Here is a 19,476-nt window from a genome sequence, read left to right on the forward strand (position 1 = left end):
ATTATCTTTTCAAACAGAATTTGAACATAGATTACGGTAAAATGCATATACAGCAAGGTTGAAAAACTATTAATAGAAACATAGGCTAATTAAAAGTTATGATGCCCACATGGGCCCTTAGCTCTGCGCAGTATTTAGAATTTCAGAACTACCATATTCCAGGCTGGAAGCATCCCAGCCGAGAGGAGCAACACAGGACTCTCTCAGCTCATGCTGTGAAGCCTGGGGTGACAGTGCAATCCAGGTAGTTTGGGGGTGCTTTAAGACAAATGACCAATGATGACATGCGTAGAGCACCCAGCAAATGATTGCATTCCACACAGAGGCAAAAACCTGATTTTGTTTCTTCTGACATAACAGGTGACCTACAGCATTGATGGCTGCATCAGGAATCTACAGATGGCAGAGGCCCCTGCTGACCTGGAACAGCCAACCTCCAGCTTCCATGTTGGGACATGTTTTGCAAATGCTCAGAAAGGAACATATTTTGATGGAACAGGTTTTGCCAAAGCAGGTGAGGGGCATTCATTTTCTTCCTGTGGAATATTAATTAGGTACCAATATTAACTTGCTTGTGTGGAAGCATGAAAGTCTCTGTGGTCCTAAAGTAGTATCCTTTATTTAAACCAGAAATAAAAGTGTGCAGAAGTAATAAAAATGCCTCTGAAAGATTAATGTATCTGATTCTGATAAGAACTAATAGAAGAAATAAAGTAAAAGGCTATTTGGAAAGTTTATTTCATCTCCTTCCCCGGAGATCAATAACAGCAAAATAAATATAATTCTGCAAGAAGGTTCATATGTTTAGACCATATAATTTATCTACTTTTAAGTTTTCCCTGTCTACCTTCATGGAGATGAGATAACATTTCTTTTATTTCTTTCTTCAATTCCTTGCCAGGCTTTATTTCCTGATCTCCCCCTCACACACAATGCATACCAACTGGTGCCCATTTCTTGTTCATGGTGATGGCTACTGACACCTTGCTCTGACTTTAAGTATCTCCCCCTTTCCAAGGAACATGTCCAGTGCAGATCTGAATCACTGATAGGGAAGGCACAGCTTAGGAAGAAAAACATGAGGTATATTCTACATAGTAACAAAAAATATGACATTAACATAGATCAAGACAGAATATTTAGTCCCATGGCTACCACAGACACATGCATTTGTTCGTTAGAAAAAAAATTACTGAGCACATAATATGTAGACATCATGGGCAACAGAAGTAAATAAGATGGTGTTTCTTTCTTCAAGAATGTACTACTCTCAGTAGGTAAGATTCTATATGCTTATACATCACAAGAAAGCAAGTAAAATGAATGAAACTATAAAAGACAGGTAAGCAGGTTTTGTGGATATTTAGAAGAAAGATTAATTTTGGTTTGGAAATCATTCTGGGGGGAAAGACAGCCAAGAAAATAAGCAATAACTACAACGTGTGTTATATAATATAATAGTGGAAGTATAGGCCATATGAGAGTCTGGAACTTAGTTATTTAACTGGCTAACATCTGAATTAAAATCTAGTAAAATTGTTCCTTTATACAAATTTGAATTAACAATCCCTAAACTCTAATCTGCATTTTTTTTTTTTTAATCTTTATTTTACAGTTGGTGGGTTCAAAGTGGGGTTGGACCTCCTTGTAGAATTTGAATTCCGCACAACTAGAACCACTGGAGTTCTCCTGGGAGTCAGCAGCCAGAAAATGGATGGAATGGGTATTGAAATGATTGATGAAAAGGTAATGTCAGCTGTCTAAATATTTCTGATTTCTTATGGTATTGTTGCTCTCATGTAGAAACTCTACTTTGAACTTTATTCTTTGTTGGAAGAAAGATAGATTGTACCTTTTCATTCTTCTGTATTATCTCAATTATGTGTGTTTTTAATACACTTATTCTGTAGATTGGTATAAACTTTAAATGTGCTAATACTACAGTAAGCCGATTGTGTTGACTAAGAATAGATTGAATAGGTTTAGATCTCAAGCTCTTACTGTGTCACCAAAAGTACACTGTTACTCTCATCTTTGTGAGTAAAGTCTATGAAAGTCTTGATTTTAGTCAGGGAGTAAAAGGAGTCTTGTCTTTGCCTCTTATAATAATCAGTGGCTGGCAGACATACTGGTTTCTCAATTTCTATTTAAAAGCATGCAGATACCATTTCAAAAAAGAGAAAATTTAGCCCTGGCTGGCATTGCTCAGTGGTTAGAGCACTGGCCTGTGCACCAAAGGGTCACAGGTTCGATTCCCAATCAAGGGCACGTACCTTGGTTGCTGGCTAGATTGATCCCCAGCCCCACAACCCTGGCCCCACAACGATGTGAGATGTTTCTTTCTCTCTCCCCTTCGCTCCCTTCTGCTCTCTATAAAAAAATCAATGGGAAAAAATATCCTCAGGTAAGGATTTAAAAAAGAGAAAATTAATATTAGTATAATATACAGTATTTTGTGAATCTGCTTACAATGGATAATCTAATAGAAATACCACTTTAGTCCTTGGCTGCCTATGAATAGCCACCTGCAGTGGGACTGTCCTAGGTGGACATGGATTTCCTGTGATGTCAGGAGGGAAGAATTTCCTGAGACTCGAACGGGACAATGAGTGGTATTTATTCGAGTGGAAATAAAGCCCTGGATTTCCAATGTCCCATTTCCCTCCGTCCCGCCACGGAGAAAGTCCAACCGTGCCTTCAGCAGGGCCCGAACAAAGGCCACTGCCCATAGCTTCTGCTCCATGCTAAAGTACCATTCAGTCCAGCATCCTGCATGTGAGGCCTGAAGGGCCATGTGGCTGCTGAGGCCACGGGGCTATGGAGAGAAGGGCGACACACAGGCAGGTGCGGGACACGACGCAAGAGAGAACAAGACAGCCAGGGAGCTCTCTGGGGACTTTAGCCCATAGCTTCTTCAAACTAACCAGCTAACTTTCCAAAATTCTCTGAGCTTCCGATGGGGTCCCGCCAGCCAATCCTTTGTTCCCCAGGCTAGACTGACCGGCAAGCACCGCCCTGCGCCACCCAGCTCCTGCTGAGCATGTGCCCGTCTCCCCTTCTCCCCCAGCAATGCAGTGTGGGATGGGAAGGGAGGGGGCTCGTCCCCCCGGAGGAGCACTGCCCTGCGAGCTGCAGCCTCCTGCTGAAGCTTCCCCGGGGACCATGCCTGCCACGTCTGACTCCCCTTTGCTTTCTTTCCTTTATTAATATTAACCAGCTAATTACAATGATAATACTTCGTACTATAGAAGCAGGTAAAAAGAGTAAGGCAAAGCAAGAAATTTCGTAAGTTTTCTTTTTGGCTATTAAATAGAAACCATACTTCAACTGTGTTCATATTTCCACCCTTTGGGTGTTGCTGCCTCCCAAGAAGAAACACCTCATCGTGACCTAAAATATGCAGTCCTTTGCCTCCTGCCTCCCTCCTCTCAGTCTTCAAACCATCCTCAAAGGCAATAAAGCAAAAAATAAAATAAAAATCCAGGAGCACAGAGGCTAAAAGGGGAACAAATAAGCAACACTTAATAGTTTTGCCAGATTTTCAAAACATGCTTTCCCTACATCTTGTTGGAATAAGCTTCATTTCATCACCTGCCTATAATCACAGTTACTAGCAACTTGTCAGTGTATCAAGTTCCACTATAACGCATGTGGGTTTCTCACCAAGCTTCATTTACATGCAAAATCCCTTTATTACAAACTCCAGCCAATATAGTAAAAATCTAACTAATATTTTCACCACTGTATCGTTTACAAACTTTTCACCTATTTTCCTGTACTTTTAATCTTCCTTTTAAACTCCTGTTTCTTTTACTTTGTCAAATGTGTTGCCAAATTGGCTGTTTTTAATGTTTCAGTATGTTTCTTTTCTTCATCAGCTTCAAAAGAATTCTGTCATCTCGAATTTCAGGGACCAGTCCATGTTACTGAAAACAGATTTTTCCCATTTAGGCAAGAACTACCAATCTGAGTTCTTCATTGTTAAGAATTTAACTGGCCTTCTGGCTCAAAGCCTTTGGCACCTGTGACATGAAGCCTGCCCCAAAAAAGTAATTTATGTAACTCTCAATCCTGTATATAAAATGGAATCCGTAAGAAAAAAAAAAAAAATACATATGATTAAAACATCAAAAGCTTAAGTTGAAAAAAACAATAACCCTTTAAAATGAATTTGTAAGCCAAATTAATGAATCACTCTAAACCTCTTAGAAAAATTTTATAAGGTTCACTAAGAACCATCACACTTTAAAAAGATCTGTGGTAGAATTTTCCCTGTTTATATTAGGTCCTATTTTTTTGTCAGCTAGTCTCAAATTATATTTCACATTCTCTAAAAGCAGAATTAGTGCTAGCCTCACACATCTTGCCTACTGCTCCCAACAATGTCCAAAAGCAAAGAACGTAATTTGTGACTCCTGGTCGTTAAATTTGTGTTTCAGTTTTAGTCAAGTTTTTAATTTTTTTTAAGGCCCCAGTTACGTTCATGTCAAACTCTTCCCGCTGATGTCTTTCCTAGAGACCTGACCATTTTTATCATGGGAACCATCACGATACCCTTCTAATGAAACCATCTGTGATTGTTCAATTTCCTACTTTCTAGATTATGTTTCACGTGGACAATGGCGCCGGCCGGTTCACTGCCGTCTATGATGCCGGGATCCCAGGGCATCTGTGTGACGGACAGTGGCATACAGTCACCGCCAACAAGATCAAACACCGCATTGAGCTGACAGTAGACGGGAACCGGGTGGAAGCCCAGAGCCCAAACCCAGCGTCTACATCAGCCGACACCAATGACCCTGTGTTTGTTGGAGGTTTCCCAGGTGAGCATTGTCTACCCCAGTAAGAATTCCTTTGTTCTATTATCTTCATGATTTTTTAAAAATTTATATTTCTATAAATATGTCCAAGAATGTGTGCATAAGCGTACTTGCTTCCTAGCTTTAGAATCTGCTCCCATAAATAACACCTTCCCTGAAATTTCCAGTGTATAAAATGAGCGTATTACTTATATAAACCACATGAGACTGAACTTTTCATGATAGCCCCCAAAGTTTTATTCATGGGGCGACGGGGGATAGTGGAAATGAATTTGGCTTATAAAAGATATGAGGCATTTAAAAATAATCCAGGCCAGAGTTGGTGTTCTTTTTGAATTTTTAAAAATTAATATACCCGAGGAATCATAAAATGTTATGGAACTTATTTCCTCAAGTTCTGGAAATCATTGGGTTAAATGTAGCTAATTTCCCCCTTAGGTTGTTTTAGAATTTATATTTATATTACAGGGAAACCCAAGTAATAAATCTGTATTCGAAATCACTCTCCAGCACATTAAAAATAGCATGTGAACTGCAGAGAGTTACCTAAAGTGCCTATAAACCAGAGTGCCCAACTTGATGAGAAATAAGCCAAGTGCCTCTTAATAAGTACCGTACTAACACAGACTCCTGGAAGGGTCCTTCAGCATTTTGGCAAGAGAAGCTTTTGTCCCCATTTATAGTTAAGCTCCTCTGCTTAAAAAACAACAACAAGCAAAATGTATATTCAGCAGTGGTTGACTGAGAAAAAGATGCAGGGTTTTAATGAGGACCAATTCAGAGCTCCTCTTTCCAAAGCTGCTTCATTTTAACAAGTAGGTCTTAACAAGACCTGCTTCTGCTTCAGTCAGGAAAAACCCCAAGATAGTATAAAGGAGATAATATTTCTTCATTCACAGTCTGTGAAATGATATCCTAGTTAGCACCTAGTAGGCCTGCTGAGGGAAGGAGTCTCTACTTAAGGAGAGGAAGATTTTACGTGAGTTTTCAACCAATTTTATAATTTGGAATTTATTTTTGCAATGTAAGAAAGGAATGAAGTCACCACCAAAAGCCTATGTCTTCATTCGGTAAAGTATTTGATCCATTGCTTTGTTTTATTAAGTCAAATTTAATCATTGTAAGTCATAACTGTAAAGGTGTTCATTCCAAACCAAATTATTTGTTTGATGTCTTAAAATGTATGTCTCCAAATTTTATAATATATTACTATAAAAAGTTGACATTTCTCTGCAAGTTTTGCTGTTAGTAAAGCTAAGAATCACTAACTTTGCATTAAACAACTTCCCAATTTAATCTCAAACCAGCAGCTGACCTTGAAACATGCTCTTTCGTACAGCAGCTGCATTTCAAAACTGAGCCTTCTTGGCTTTGCTTTTCAGATGGCCTTAACCAGTTTGGCCTGACAATCAACGTTCCGTTCAGAGGTTGCATCCGATCCCTGAGGCTCACCAAAGGCACCGGCAAGCCGCTGGAAGTGAATTTTGCTAAGGCCCTGGAACTCAGAGGCGTTCAACCTGTATCATGCCCAGCTTAATAAAAATAAGTTTAACCCCAAGGAGGGTTCTTCAAAACAAGTATATCAAATAAAACAAATATATTTTACCTGTGTATGTTATTAAAACTAATTTGTGCATGTATATTGAATTATGTCTGTATTCAGATGGTGCTAATTCAGATCCCAGACTGAATTTTAATTCAAGTTCTTTCTCAAGTCCATGAATATTAAACCAACTATTTCATTCTAAATAATTGCTTGTTTTGTGTGATTTTTTTTTAGAATAAAAGGCAACTGACCATAAACTGTTGAATTTGCAACATGCCCTAGAGCAGGGGTGGGGAACATCTGATCACAGGCTGTATCATTTGGTCTGGCACTTCCAAGGCAACCGCAGGCGGGACTCAAAATTCAATAAATCTAGGAGCTTTTTTATAGCTAATTTTTAAATAGATAATTTTGTATGGCCCGAGAATGTCCAAGTGGCCCTTGGCAGAAAAAGGTTCCCCACCCCTGTGCCTAGAGTGATCTCAAGAAGAGCTCAGGTGTAGTTTGTGAAGACAACGCTTTGGGTTTTTGTTTTTTTTACTAACTCCTATTAATACTTTATCACCCGTTTTCATGTATGTCAGTTTTGACTTTCTGTGCAGACCACTGAAACAACAGTGGATTTGGCGTGTTTGGGAAGAAATCAGCCCCCACACTCCCTGTGTTTGTGAAAGCATTAGCAAGCCATTTCTCTGATCCAAGTTCATTAAAAGGGAGTTTAACTAGCTCTATGAGTGAATACTTTTTATGCTGAAGGTAGAAAATATAGATCCGATTCAGGCCAGAGAGCTTAATTACTTGATTTTCTTGTTTGAGAATGATTTATAGGCTTTGGGTAGATACCAGAACCAAGCTCCAGAATGACAATTAAGCACACATTTTGTATAACAGTATCACACTTTGAGCTCTAAGTTTTCAGTGGATATAACAAATCTACACTAGGTAGAGAGGAATGACACGAAAACGAATTGTTTACTTACCAGAAAACAATAAACCAGTAACTTAAAAGGCATACATTACTGAACATTTTTAGTTGTAACATGACCTAAAAATTTCATTTCCTAGAAATTTTCTGTCTGTTGCGCTTATTTTACCAACTGTTTCAATTCTCTTTCCGGGGCTCTGTGAGAAGACCGCTTATTCAGTATCCTGAGGAGGAAGCATGTCATTTGCTGTCTTCCGTAGCGACAGTTGTCGTCCAGTAATGCAGAACATTTAAAAGAACGATTTCCCTCACAATTTGAGCAGAAGGCCAACAGTCCCCAGGGGAAGGAAGGTGCCATTTCTAACCAAGGAAGCGGCTGCCACACTGTAGAGCTGCGTCACTGGCTCACAGATCCTCATTCTAGACCAAGCGCTCCTCAGCACGGCTCCATTTGGGAATTACCTAGGAGGCTCTAAGGAGAGCCAACTGGTGCCCAGTCCAGCGATTCTAATTTGGTCCAGGATGGAGCCTGGGCACGAAGATTTTTTAAAAGGCTTCCTAGGCTCCCTGGCTAGTGTGGCTCAGTTGGGTGAGTGGCACCCCATGCACCGAGAGGTCGAGAGGTCACTGGTTCGATTCCCAGTCAGGGCAGGTGACCGGGTTACGGGCTCAATCCCCAGTGGCGGGCATGCAGGAGGCAGCTGATCAGTGTTTCTCTCTCACTGATGTTTCTCTCACTCTCCCTTTGTGTGTGTGTCCCTCTAAAATCAATGAACACATATTTAAAAAGAAAAAGGGCTTCCTGGGCAATTTTAATGTGCCATCAGGAACGAGCACCACTGTTCTAATGAGAAAAATTATCCACTATGCCAACACAGAGTTGTAGTCACTTGAGAATCCTACTTTTAACTTTGTCTTGACCATTTCCACACATAAAATATATGTAATTTATAATACATATAAAATATATAAAAACATGAATATATTTTTATATACATAATATATTAAAATATATAATGGTGAATCTAGTTAAGCCCTTCTGACCAAACTTTAAGTAATAAAATTGTTCGAAAACCAATGTGCTCTGACAGGGAAGGCATTTCTTCTGCACTGAATGCTGGTGCGACTTGGGCTTATTCTGGATAGTGAGTGGATAAACAGGAATAAAGAGTCTAGGTTCCTAAATTAAAAGCAAGTGCCTTTCTTTCCTGAATACTGAACAGAAAGATAATTTGAAAGCCAGGGTACTTAATTGGTACTCCTCTCAGAGTTAAGTCCAGCTGAAGTCAATTTGTAGGTAAAGTGCCTTAGAATGGTAAAGTTGGAAGGGCCCCTTGAATCAATAAATACAGTGGTTCTCATCTCTAGCTAGACATTGAAATTGCCTTGGGCACTTAAACAAAGAAAATAGAATAAAATCTTATATCTGAATATCACTCCAGACTTAAAGTATAATCTCTGGGTAGGGCCCTGCCTTTGGCATTTTCTGAACAACTCCAGTTGAGTCTTATTGTACTTAGAACTCCTGAGCTTCTACTGCCTCCACGTTTAAGGGGGGGAAACTAGAAGGAACCCGAGGGGATTTGATGGTGTGCCACAAGTCTCATTAGTTATGTTTCCAAGTAGACCCAAGAAAGTTGATCTAAACCCAAGCAGAATTCACTGAATCAGGTGTTGGCTAAATTTGTTCCTTACCAATCCATACTCCAAAGTGGGAATTAAATAAAAAAGTTTCCCTAGCACATTTTCAACTATTTTTCTACCTCAAAAATTAGATTAATTTTTATCCCAAAACAAGATCAAATGTTTATTTCATCCAACCGTATCCCCTTAGTAATTTCCTCATCTCCTGCCACCCACAGCAGTCATGAAGAAAGCAGAATACTTTCATTAATTTTCCAAACACCCACTCCTACCAGGTTGTCAGCCTTCTTCTTTAAGACGGTACTTTGTACTTTAGAAGAAAAACATTTGCAAGAGGAGTTTTACTGAAATTACCATGGTGAACACGACTGATAAAGGAAAATCAGAAACAGAGCAGATTTTAGCTCCAAATAACCAGAATGCTGCCAGACACTTAAAGCTTCAGTTAGTGGTTTTATAAATCATAACTGTTTTCTCCTTCAGGTTAGCCTATTGTCCCCAACTACAGAACTCTTCTAGAATTTCTGCTTAACAGAGGAAAAGATTAGTTTGAAAAGTTGAAACTCGACTTTATGTGAATTATTTCCTGAATTATTTTGTATGTAAAAATGATTTCTCTAATTAACGTGAAACAAAACACAATAGTGAGTTTTTGCAAGCACAGAGTAGTCTTCTTTTTTACTACCACTTGCTAAGGATATGACTTATTGCTGATGCACCTTTTATCTGTTTTTCAGTGTCTTTTCATCTCTGTTGAATTGAGAGAGATACAAACATGTCCTATAATCATTTGTTTGACTGAGATTAGATACCTCAGACCCCAAGGGGCACCTAAAGGGAAGGGATGCACAGGCTGGGCCCTGAATTCCATTGTTTTGAAATCTTGATATGCAGGGTGGTAGCTCAGACTCACTCTTTGGCATCTGTGCCAGTAACCTAAGTGAGCATGACATTTATGTCCATTACTAAAGTGAAAGTGTCATGGCATGAATGATGACCCTCCAAAATTCATACGTTGAAGTTCTAGTCCCCCAGCACCTCAAAATGTGACTGTATTTGAAGATAGGGCCTTTAAAGAGGTAATTAGGGTAAAATAAAGTGATATGGGTTAGGGCCATAATCCAACACCACTGATGTCCTTATAAAAAGAAATCTGGACACAGACAGGCATAGAGAAAAGACCCTGCAAAGACTCAGAGAGGAGATGCTCATCTACAAGCCAAGGAGAGAGGCCTCTAGAAAACAACAACCCTGCTGACATCTTGAACTCAGACTTCCAGCCTCCAGAATTGTGAGGAAATAAATTTCTGTTGTTTAAGCTACCCAGTGGTACTCTGCTATGGCAGTTTAGCAAGTTAATATAGAGCCTTTGTGCATAAACAAATAAATAGATTAATAAATCAATCATATGTATATGTACATATATATATATATATATATATATATATGTAGCATCAGCACATTTCAGGTTCTCTGAAGAGTGACATGTACATCAGAGAAATTATTTTGAGTAGTGACTGTTACCACTTATGTAAATGAATAGAAAAAAATAAAACAATATTCACAACATACTTAAATAGAGGCAGTTGTTTTATGTGTGCTTGGGGATATTAGGAATAGCTACATAGCAATTATAAATCAAAGAAATAATGTTCTACTTAATAACACTGCTTATTGAACTTTTCGGTAGAATGGATTTTCTGGAGACCTGCTTATATATTCAGGTTTAGAGAACTAAACCCTCAGATAGATCAAAGCCTGCTTTATTTGGGAAAGTTGACTCCCTGGAGCTCAACCCTTCTGCAGGGACATGTTTAATGATAAAAGAGGTGGTAGCAGTGGAGGTGGTGAAAAGTAATTAGATTCCGATACGTTTTGAAGGTAGATTAGTGTTTCCTAAAGTAGTGCCTATGGAGTGTGAAAAAATAAGGCACTGATAACTTCTGATCATCTAAACGAATAGAGTAGCCAATATTCCGGGATGGGGGACAGAGGTGGATGAGGGTTTCATGGAAGGGAAACCAGCAGTGTAGTTGCAGACACGCTGAATTTAAATTTACCATCAGATAGCTAAGTGCACCGTGCTGGAGGCAGTTGCATAGATGAGTCTTGGAGTGCAGGAAAGAGGTCTGAACTATAGAGATGAGAGTCATCAGAATGTTGTTATTTATTGCCACAAGACTGAGATCACTAAGGAAGTAAGTAGGTAGAGGACTGTGGATACTTTAGCATTAAAAGTACTAAGAGTACAGGTATCAGAAAAATTATTCATAACTTGGAAATGGGCAGAAGAAATTGTTGAGTGTTCTTACTAGGCCTGACTTTCTATTGACTAGGCTATTTTCCAACTCCGTAGGGTCAAAGGTATCTTGTAGACTTGTCTAGAAGAGATGTACACAATTTCTGCCTGGTGGAAGAGACAATCCCAAAAGTAACAATTTTGTATCCATTACAAATATTATCCTAATATTCCTGTATGTGTATGTGCTTGTGTGGGTAGCTTCTCAAATGCTCTTTAGGCCAGTTTTAACATCTTATTGGTTCTCTCATTAATAAAAATGAGCTAAATAAAATCTTCGAAATATACTCACATTATATTTGCCTGAGAGTCAATATTTAATCTTTTGAAAACTAACTGTACTTTAACAGAAGAGAAGGTGAGCAAGGAACCAGTTGAATTTTCCCAGCTTAATTTAAAACTAAAATCCAGCTCACCCAATCTGTTCACTTATGATGGATTTTTTTTTTCCATTTCCTAATCCTATGTTCACATTGCTACATTTTTTGTGAAGTAAATATTACTTCAGGAAGTTAAAATAATGTTTAAAAGCTTAAGAAAAGAATTACAGCTTTTTACTTCACATTTTATTGATAGCTCAGTCTCAGCTTTTACATGCACATATATAAACTGTCTTACCTGTTTGGTAATGTTGGAGCCAGGAACAGATTATTTGTGGCCAAATACATGATTGATTTTTTTTTTAATTACTTTATATTGAACTTTTGACACTCAAACTCTTAGATAATAACACATAATCATAAGAACATGGAGAGAATTTTTTAATCACTTACTTTTGAATTACCTAACACAAAACAATGATTTTAAGTAAAAAAAAAAAAAAAAAAAAAGGTCAGCCTATTATTTAATGTCATTTTATATAATCCATCTATATAATATTTCTAATATAGCCCATTCTCTTACACATAATTGAAAGAAAATTATTGACTTAAAAATCACGAAAGAAATATCTAAACAGACTTCCACCAGATTTGGAGAGTATGTCTTGGATTGGCTGACTAAAATGCAAGCTATGCAGAACACACAGAATTCATCAGTGGTGTCCCAATGGGCACTTCAGGGACAAGGCCCATCATTCCTAAATCTGAAATATCAGCTAGAGATAGTTGACTGCTGATGGAGAAAGACATGCCAGACATACTAAGACATGGTGAACAGAAAGAAAAAAAACAACCATCACTATCAAATATAAGCTCCATATTGAAATGCACCAAAGAGATGCTACAAATGTTAGGCAACCATGTGTCACTGGGATATATTTTGCATTAGCAACTCTATTGAGAATGTTCGAGGTTTGAAACCATCAAGGATTGTATTTAAATATATAAATAATGCTTCATGAGCCTTCCAGGAGATATAGGATAGGTCAGCTAATCTCTTTCTACATAAGCAGATAGAGATAGAGGGAGGAAGAGAGGCAGGGAAAAAGAGAAAGAGATTGAGAGTTAAGAGTTAAGAATAAACCTGGCTGGGCCTGGCTCAGAGGTTGATCACTGACCTAGGATCCAGGAGATCGGGGTTCGATTCCCAGTCAGGGCACATGCCCGGGTTGCGGTCTCCATCCCCAGTCGGGGGCGTGCAGGAGGCAGCCGATCAATGACTCTCTCATCATTGATGTTTCTCTCTCTCTCTCCCTTCCTCTCTCGGAAATCAATAAAGAAATTAAAAAAAAAAACAACAACAAAATTAAGAATAAAATATTTCTTAGGATTTATTTGTAAAAATGTGCACTAATGAAAGTTTATGCAACAATTGTAAGTGCTCATATATAATTGAGGAAGATAATATACTCTTTTGTGTAGGTTTCAAAAATCTTTTCCAAGATAAAATTGAGGTATATTTATGAAGTGTATTGAGCTGGGGAAGAGTTCTGCCCACATCTATTTCCCTTAGTTCTGCGAAGACCCCTTACATTTCCTTTGGGACTGAGCCTCCCCTTCCCACTACCCCAAATGCGTGGGATGGGTGGTAATAATTTCATCAGTGAATCCCACCCCACGCTCCTGCCTACGGTGGCGGAGGGAATGAGGAATCCCATCAGAACTAATTAGTTTTCTGATAGGCCTATTCAAAAAGATGCACCCCTCTCCGGAGTTAGTGCAGTGTACATAAGGATGTGACAGCTGGGACTGCTGCGTCCAATTTGCTGCTAAGTGGGGAGAGCCCAGATCTGCCAAGGGACCTCAGAATGCAACCCGAGGATGAAGCTGACACTGCAGAAAGCAGAGTGGAGAACCCACAGCTTCGGCGAGTAAAACCTCATCCGAAGGCTGTCGTAACTCCGGCCCACTTAACTACATGCACCAGGATCACTCTTTTGTTGCTAAAGACAATACTAAAGCTTTCTCTCACTTGAACACTCAGTTCCGACTGATCACTGTGCCAAGTACAGAGACGTGCCAAGTAGAGGCACTAAAAGCACAATCTCCAAGTTAATCCTCTCAGCAGCTCTTAGGGCAGCGCTGTTATCAAGCCCATGTTATACATGAAAAACCAGATGCTTAAAATAATTGGCATGCCCAAGGTCACCTAGTCAGGAAGTCCTGGAATTGTGAATTCTAAGTTGAAACATTCACACTAGGCTCAATACTTCCTGAAAGTAAAGTCTTAGGTTATTATTTTTCTTACTCTTATATTACTTGAATAAAATGGAGCTTGCAGGATTAAGTTTTGGTTAAAAAGCAGTTATCGTGAACCCAGGGCTGTTCTCATTGAGAAGAAAAGTAAAAGCTATTATTCTTGACCTTTCTTGCCATAAATACTTTTAATCCTAAAATACACGGGCACTTTTGAGATGAGAAACACATCTTACCCAAGTTTCTTTAGCACATAAGTAAAAAAGCATCAAAACAGCACAAAGGTTTGTATTATCAGAATATTAAGGTCTTTTGTGGAACCCAAGGAAAGAACAGAAGCCGGACCTCATAAGGACACGTAATCAAGGCCTGAAAACCATCAGGTTCCCCAGCAACTATTCTGCCTCCATCTATGTTTCTCTCCAGACGGTCTTCCCTGCTATGGCTGTATGTAAACAGACAACCTCTGATTAGAAAAGTTGCTTTCCAGAAACGCACAGAGAAGGATTGTTGCTCTCAACCCAAATGTTAAATTTCCTAAAGAGAAAGTGTGATTGTCTGTGCATAAACCGAGTGTTGACCTCTTGTGATCAAATCAACATGGCCATGGGAAGGACCAGGTAGTACAGATGTACCTGGACACAGCGCTCCCCAGTGCTGAGAGGTGGGAGCAATCCTGGAGATGGGGGCGAGGGGACGACTGACTACACAAAACCCAAAGAGCTGTTTGACTGTAGCAGTAGCAGCAAGAGAAAGCAAGACAACGTCGGTGCTAAATTCAGGGTACAAAGAAGCTCGGGGGAGAAGGGGTTCCACGGGGTCATCAGAAGTAGCTTTGAGTCCCTGGTGGGACTTTAAAATTCTGACTCCAATCTCACTTCTGATCACCAATGACAATTCTGTACCCAACTCCAACGTACGGGTTTTTCCTTCCCACACCACCAAGCAATTCTTACACATGAGCTGGGTGTCCTATAATTCAATGCAATGTTGACACTATCTACCTGGAGGTTGTGTCAAATTCCACAGGTTAAGAGGTCAGTCCTACAAGACTGCTCCCCATCCACTTCAGACACCAACCGCAAGTCACACGTCCAGGTTGTCACCTGTGCTTCTGACCATCCCACTATAGATCAGAGGTTTCAATGACCTCCCTCTTGGATTTGATTAATTTGCAGAACTCAGAGAAGCATTTTACTTACTAGACTACTGGTTTATTATAAAAGGGTGCAGAGCTTCCATGCCTTTTCCAAGGGTGCTACTCTCCCCCAATCTCTTCGTGTTCACCAACCGGGAAGCTCTCTGAAACCCATCTTTTTGGGTTTTTATGGAGGCTTCATTACATAGGCATAAATGATTAAATCATTAGCCACTGGTGATTGATTCAACCTGCAGTCCCTCTACCCTCAAGTAAAAGTCAAGTGGTGGTTGGGGCAGGGGGTGGGAAGGGATGGGGGAGTACTGAACGGTCCAACCTTCTCAGCACAGAGTGGATCCTTAGGTTACCTAAGTACTTGCCAAAAGTTCCTACATCAACATAACAAAAGACACCTTTATCACTCTTCTCACTTCGGAAATCCCAGTGGTTTCAGAGCTCTGTGCCAGAAATCAGAGGAAAGACCAAATATACATTTCTTATAAATCACAATATAATAGACTTGAAGTTGGCCATAAGGGATTTGGGAAGAAGAGGGAAAGGTAATCCAAACAGGGAAATCTAAAACCTGGACTCTTACAGAAATGATTAGATGAATGAAAGTATCATATTTAATAAAATATGTAACAACAGAAACAGACACTGAAAAAAGCTGACATGTTGCAACTAGAGTGTTTCGATATTCCCAAAGAGATTGTAAGAATTATGTGGTGTCTCTTAGAATCCTTTCAAAAAGACAGATGATAAATGAATTTCTAAGCTAAGTAATGGTTTTGAAATGAAAGTTTTATCACCACAACTAAAAAAATATTTACTCATTGATTAAATGATAATGAGTTTTTTAAATTCTTCTTTCTCCCCTGCTTCTAAACAACCTCCTCTGCCTGATAAATCCATCTGAACTGTTTCATAATTTACAGGCTGAGCGTCTCCTCAAAGTGTTTGGTTTGTGTGTTTATTGCAGTCCACATAGTGCAAATATGAAAAAAAATCTAATTTTCTTAATGAAAGGGCTATAATTGACTCAATCTAATGTATTTCTGAACGATTAATAAAACTACTTTTCCTCATGGCAATAAGACAGACATTAAATAAAAATCTCTCTCGAGAGTGAATAGTAACCCAGTAACCTCCTTCTCATTGTCTGCAAACCCTTTATAAATACATACAAGTGGAATATGGTCACTGCAGTCACAGCTCCCTGCATAGAACTAGACACTGAAAAACTCATATAACAACCTTTACGCTTTCTAGATCAAACATTATTGAGAGCTTAAGGTTGGTAGTGCACGGGCAGGCTGAATAGCCATCTCAGAGGTGAATAAAGAAATATAAATTTTATTTAATTAAAAGGAAATAGGGATATCCAAAGGGAAGGGCTACACAGCACTGACCCAAAGGATACTGGGCCCATGATGGCAGCAAAAATATACTTGGGATACAAGGAAGGGCATAGAAGAGGCGACAGGAGGGTCTAGGCTGGGCTGCTTTGGCTCACTGGGAAGTCAGAGAGAGAAGGGGGCCTTGGAGACAGGTTCGGGGGTAAGCCTGGGGCCAGCTGCTGCTGTCCATTGCTACCCTGGTTGCAAGTCTCCTGGGGTCCCCTCAGAAGGAAGAAGGGGGATGGAGACGGCCCTGATGGGGCGCTTCATCCTGAGTGTACTTATCTCTTTCTTCAGGTGGAAATCTTAGGGGAGGTCTCAGGGGAGGGTCTCAATAGAATATTCATCAACTTTCCAGGTTTGCTCTTTCAGGGTCATGGTCTCCACGATTGGTAGATGACAAAGCAGGGGGTCATTTGTCAGTGTAGCTGGTCCTGAGGCAGCCATGGCATCACTTGTCCGGCTTTGCTGCTTTTCTGGGCCTGGAACTAAAATACAACTGATGCCTAGATGTTATCTTTAGGGAGGAAACTTTCTAGGGGTCTGCACCCAATGACCAGTGATATGCTGGGGGAGGGTAGGTTACCTTGGGGACAAGGCTCTTATTTTCCCAGTGTTGTCCCTTGCTGGGCATCCAGGGCTTCCTGCACTAGTGAGTTTCTGTACCGGGATTTCTTCACCATAATAACTGTGGAAGTCTTCTGAGCTACCTGGATTTTTATACTTTGTACCTGTACAGTGTCCCTAAGCAAACATCTATTTTGAAAATGAGTCATTTCACCAATGAAAAAGTTGTTTCTAACATTCCCTTCCTTAAACTAATAGCAACTGCTCTGGTGAATATTTTGATAATATTTGAAATGTTAAGCACCCGCCTGATGAAGATACTTAAAATACTGACAAACCATATCTGTCTCCATATTTGTCAGCATTAGTCTCATGTTGCAGAGAAGTATCTTCACATAACTGGAAAGATGGGCACCAGCAGCTCCTAGTATCACATTCCAATAGCTTCATGACTAGTTTCAGCTTCAGAATTCCCACGTGCAATGTTCCTCTCAAATATGGTGTTCAAAACCAACAGCTGATGTAAGTGAAACATCATCAAGGAACACATGACTATTAAATCACGGAGATAGACATTCTAATTCTGTTTACACAGCCACAGAGTTTTTATTAGCAGCTATTTGGCGGATGTATAGGCTCTGCTTTGCTTTTCATATTTAATCACCTGTTATTTTTCACACATGCACACATGTGCTCATGGTAGGGGTTCCTCCACACTCTAATTGTATGATTAATTTTTTACACCTACATTTGGGGTTTTGTATTTAATCTTACAACTTTCCCTCCACAATGTTCAAGTTGTTTTTAGAATATTCATTCTGCCATCTGGGTAAACAGATGGATGGATGGGTAAAACATCTAGCATTACCCCACTCAGTAGACAATGTTTTACAGTCAGCAATGCTGCCCAAAAACTATTTCAAGCTCTGGACCTTGCTTCTATTATTTGCCTATCATTGCCCCACTTTCTCTCTTTTTGGAATTTACAGGCAGTCACCACTAGCAGCCAAGGAAAATTGCAACTGAAGAGGAAAGCTTACCATGAAGAAATGATAATTTATGAAGTGGTACCCCCGTGGCCTGGGTTATTACAGGCTCCCAGTGAGCTTAACTCCCTTTAGGGGAGCAGCTTATACAGTAGGAGAAGTTTATTCAATGCATTTCTGATTTTGCATCCCCTCCTAGTACTGGATATGCTGTAAGCAACTCTGCTAAGTGATCAGGTTTCATGGTACATGTAATGATAGCACAGCGGGACTTCAGCAAACAACAAAAATCAGAGGCAGCTAGGGAACGCAAACAATTACGGAAAAGTTAGGGATCAGACAGAGATGGCTCCTAAAGCAGATATTCTTCCTGTTTCAGGCTTGAGTCTAGGGAAACATAAATACAATGGTCTATTGTACAAATGTCCAACAGTAACGGGCTTTGGCCACTACCAGCCTGGGAATGTTTGTACAAGGCAATCTGAAAAGTAATTCAGCTGATTATTAGTCCCTGAAGCCATCCTGTCTTTCTATGATAAATAATAGTAATAGTAATAATAATTTTGAAAGTCTTACAATGAAGTTTTTAAAATCAGCACACTCTAATTTCTAGAAAAATAAGATGGAATAGGGATAGTATCAGATTACTCAACTCTCAAAAGCTCTGAGGGATACCTTGATCCCGTTGGATATCTGAGACTATAGTTTCTGTTAAACGCATGATCTCCCTAGAGATAAATTTAACAGATGCTAAAAACTTGATTCTGTTCTTCAGTGACTTTTTTCTCCAAACTTCTAGGTTTCCTGTGTGCATATGTAGACTTGGAATTAGTTCTATTTCCCTGTATATAATTGCCCTAAAGATGCTGTCCTTCCCTTATTGATGTCCCTTCTGTGTCTCCAAAACCTTTCCCATTCCAAACTTCCCTTTCATTTTATTTTTATTTATTCATAAAAGAAAAATCTGTTACTCGGTTTCCTGGTGGTGTTTAACCCATACTTTCTCTTAATAAAGTGAATATTTAGAATGAAAAAAGAAATCATTATAGATTCAAAAATGCTGACAAAGCCATAAACATCACAAAACCCAGAAAAATAACATTATTATTAACTGCCTGGCAACCACTGTGCTCCTTTTTTTCTTCTTCTTCATTTTTAGCTGCCTATATTTTGATTGCCCTTTTTTTGTAAAATATATAAAAGATAACATTTACCATGCCTTTAGGTGCTAAACACAACCATTGGCCCAGTGCTATGTGCTGATTATTTTAAACAGCTCCCGCATGGGTCCTAGTTTATGTTTGAAAGATATGAGCCAAATTCCACTCTAAGCAAAGAGGAAATTGCTTCTTTTGTTTCTATTCTGGATTATCTTTCATCATCATCTTTAGGAGTAGTGAAAGCAAAAAGGCTGGGCAAGTCCATCATTGTTCGGAGACCAGAGAATCCCAATTCTTGGGCACTATCAGATCCAGCTCTGACAGCCTTCTTGCTCTCCTTTCTAGGGCACTGAGCTACACACACCTGAGCTGTGGGGCCCCCTCTGCAGCAGACATCTGCAGGAGCAGGTCTCTT

The 19,476-nt window shown here is 39.5% G+C and overlaps 1 protein-coding gene across 6 annotated transcripts in view; it reads left to right on the forward strand.

Annotated features, from left to right (window-relative positions):
• The window catches only part of LAMA2 (laminin subunit alpha 2), a 459,384-nt gene extending 452,818 nt beyond the window's left edge, over positions 1-6,566 (forward strand). For all 6 annotated transcript variants that reach the window (XM_081140004.1, XM_081140000.1, XM_081140002.1 and 3 more), the window contains 4 exons: positions 361-514; positions 1,616-1,746; positions 4,601-4,823; positions 6,203-6,566. In XM_081140004.1, the coding sequence (XP_080996130.1) occupies positions 361-514; positions 1,616-1,746; positions 4,601-4,823; positions 6,203-6,357 (663 nt within the window). In that variant the 3' untranslated portion in view covers positions 6,358-6,566. The remainder of the gene's footprint in view (positions 1-360; positions 515-1,615; positions 1,747-4,600; positions 4,824-6,202) is intronic.
• The last annotated feature ends 12,910 nt before the right edge of the window (positions 6,567-19,476 follow it).

The sequence above is a fragment of the Miniopterus schreibersii genome (genome assembly GCF_964146895.1).
Source record: "Miniopterus schreibersii genome assembly, chromosome: 6".
NCBI classification, from domain to species: Eukaryota; Metazoa; Chordata; class Mammalia; order Chiroptera; family Miniopteridae; genus Miniopterus; species Miniopterus schreibersii.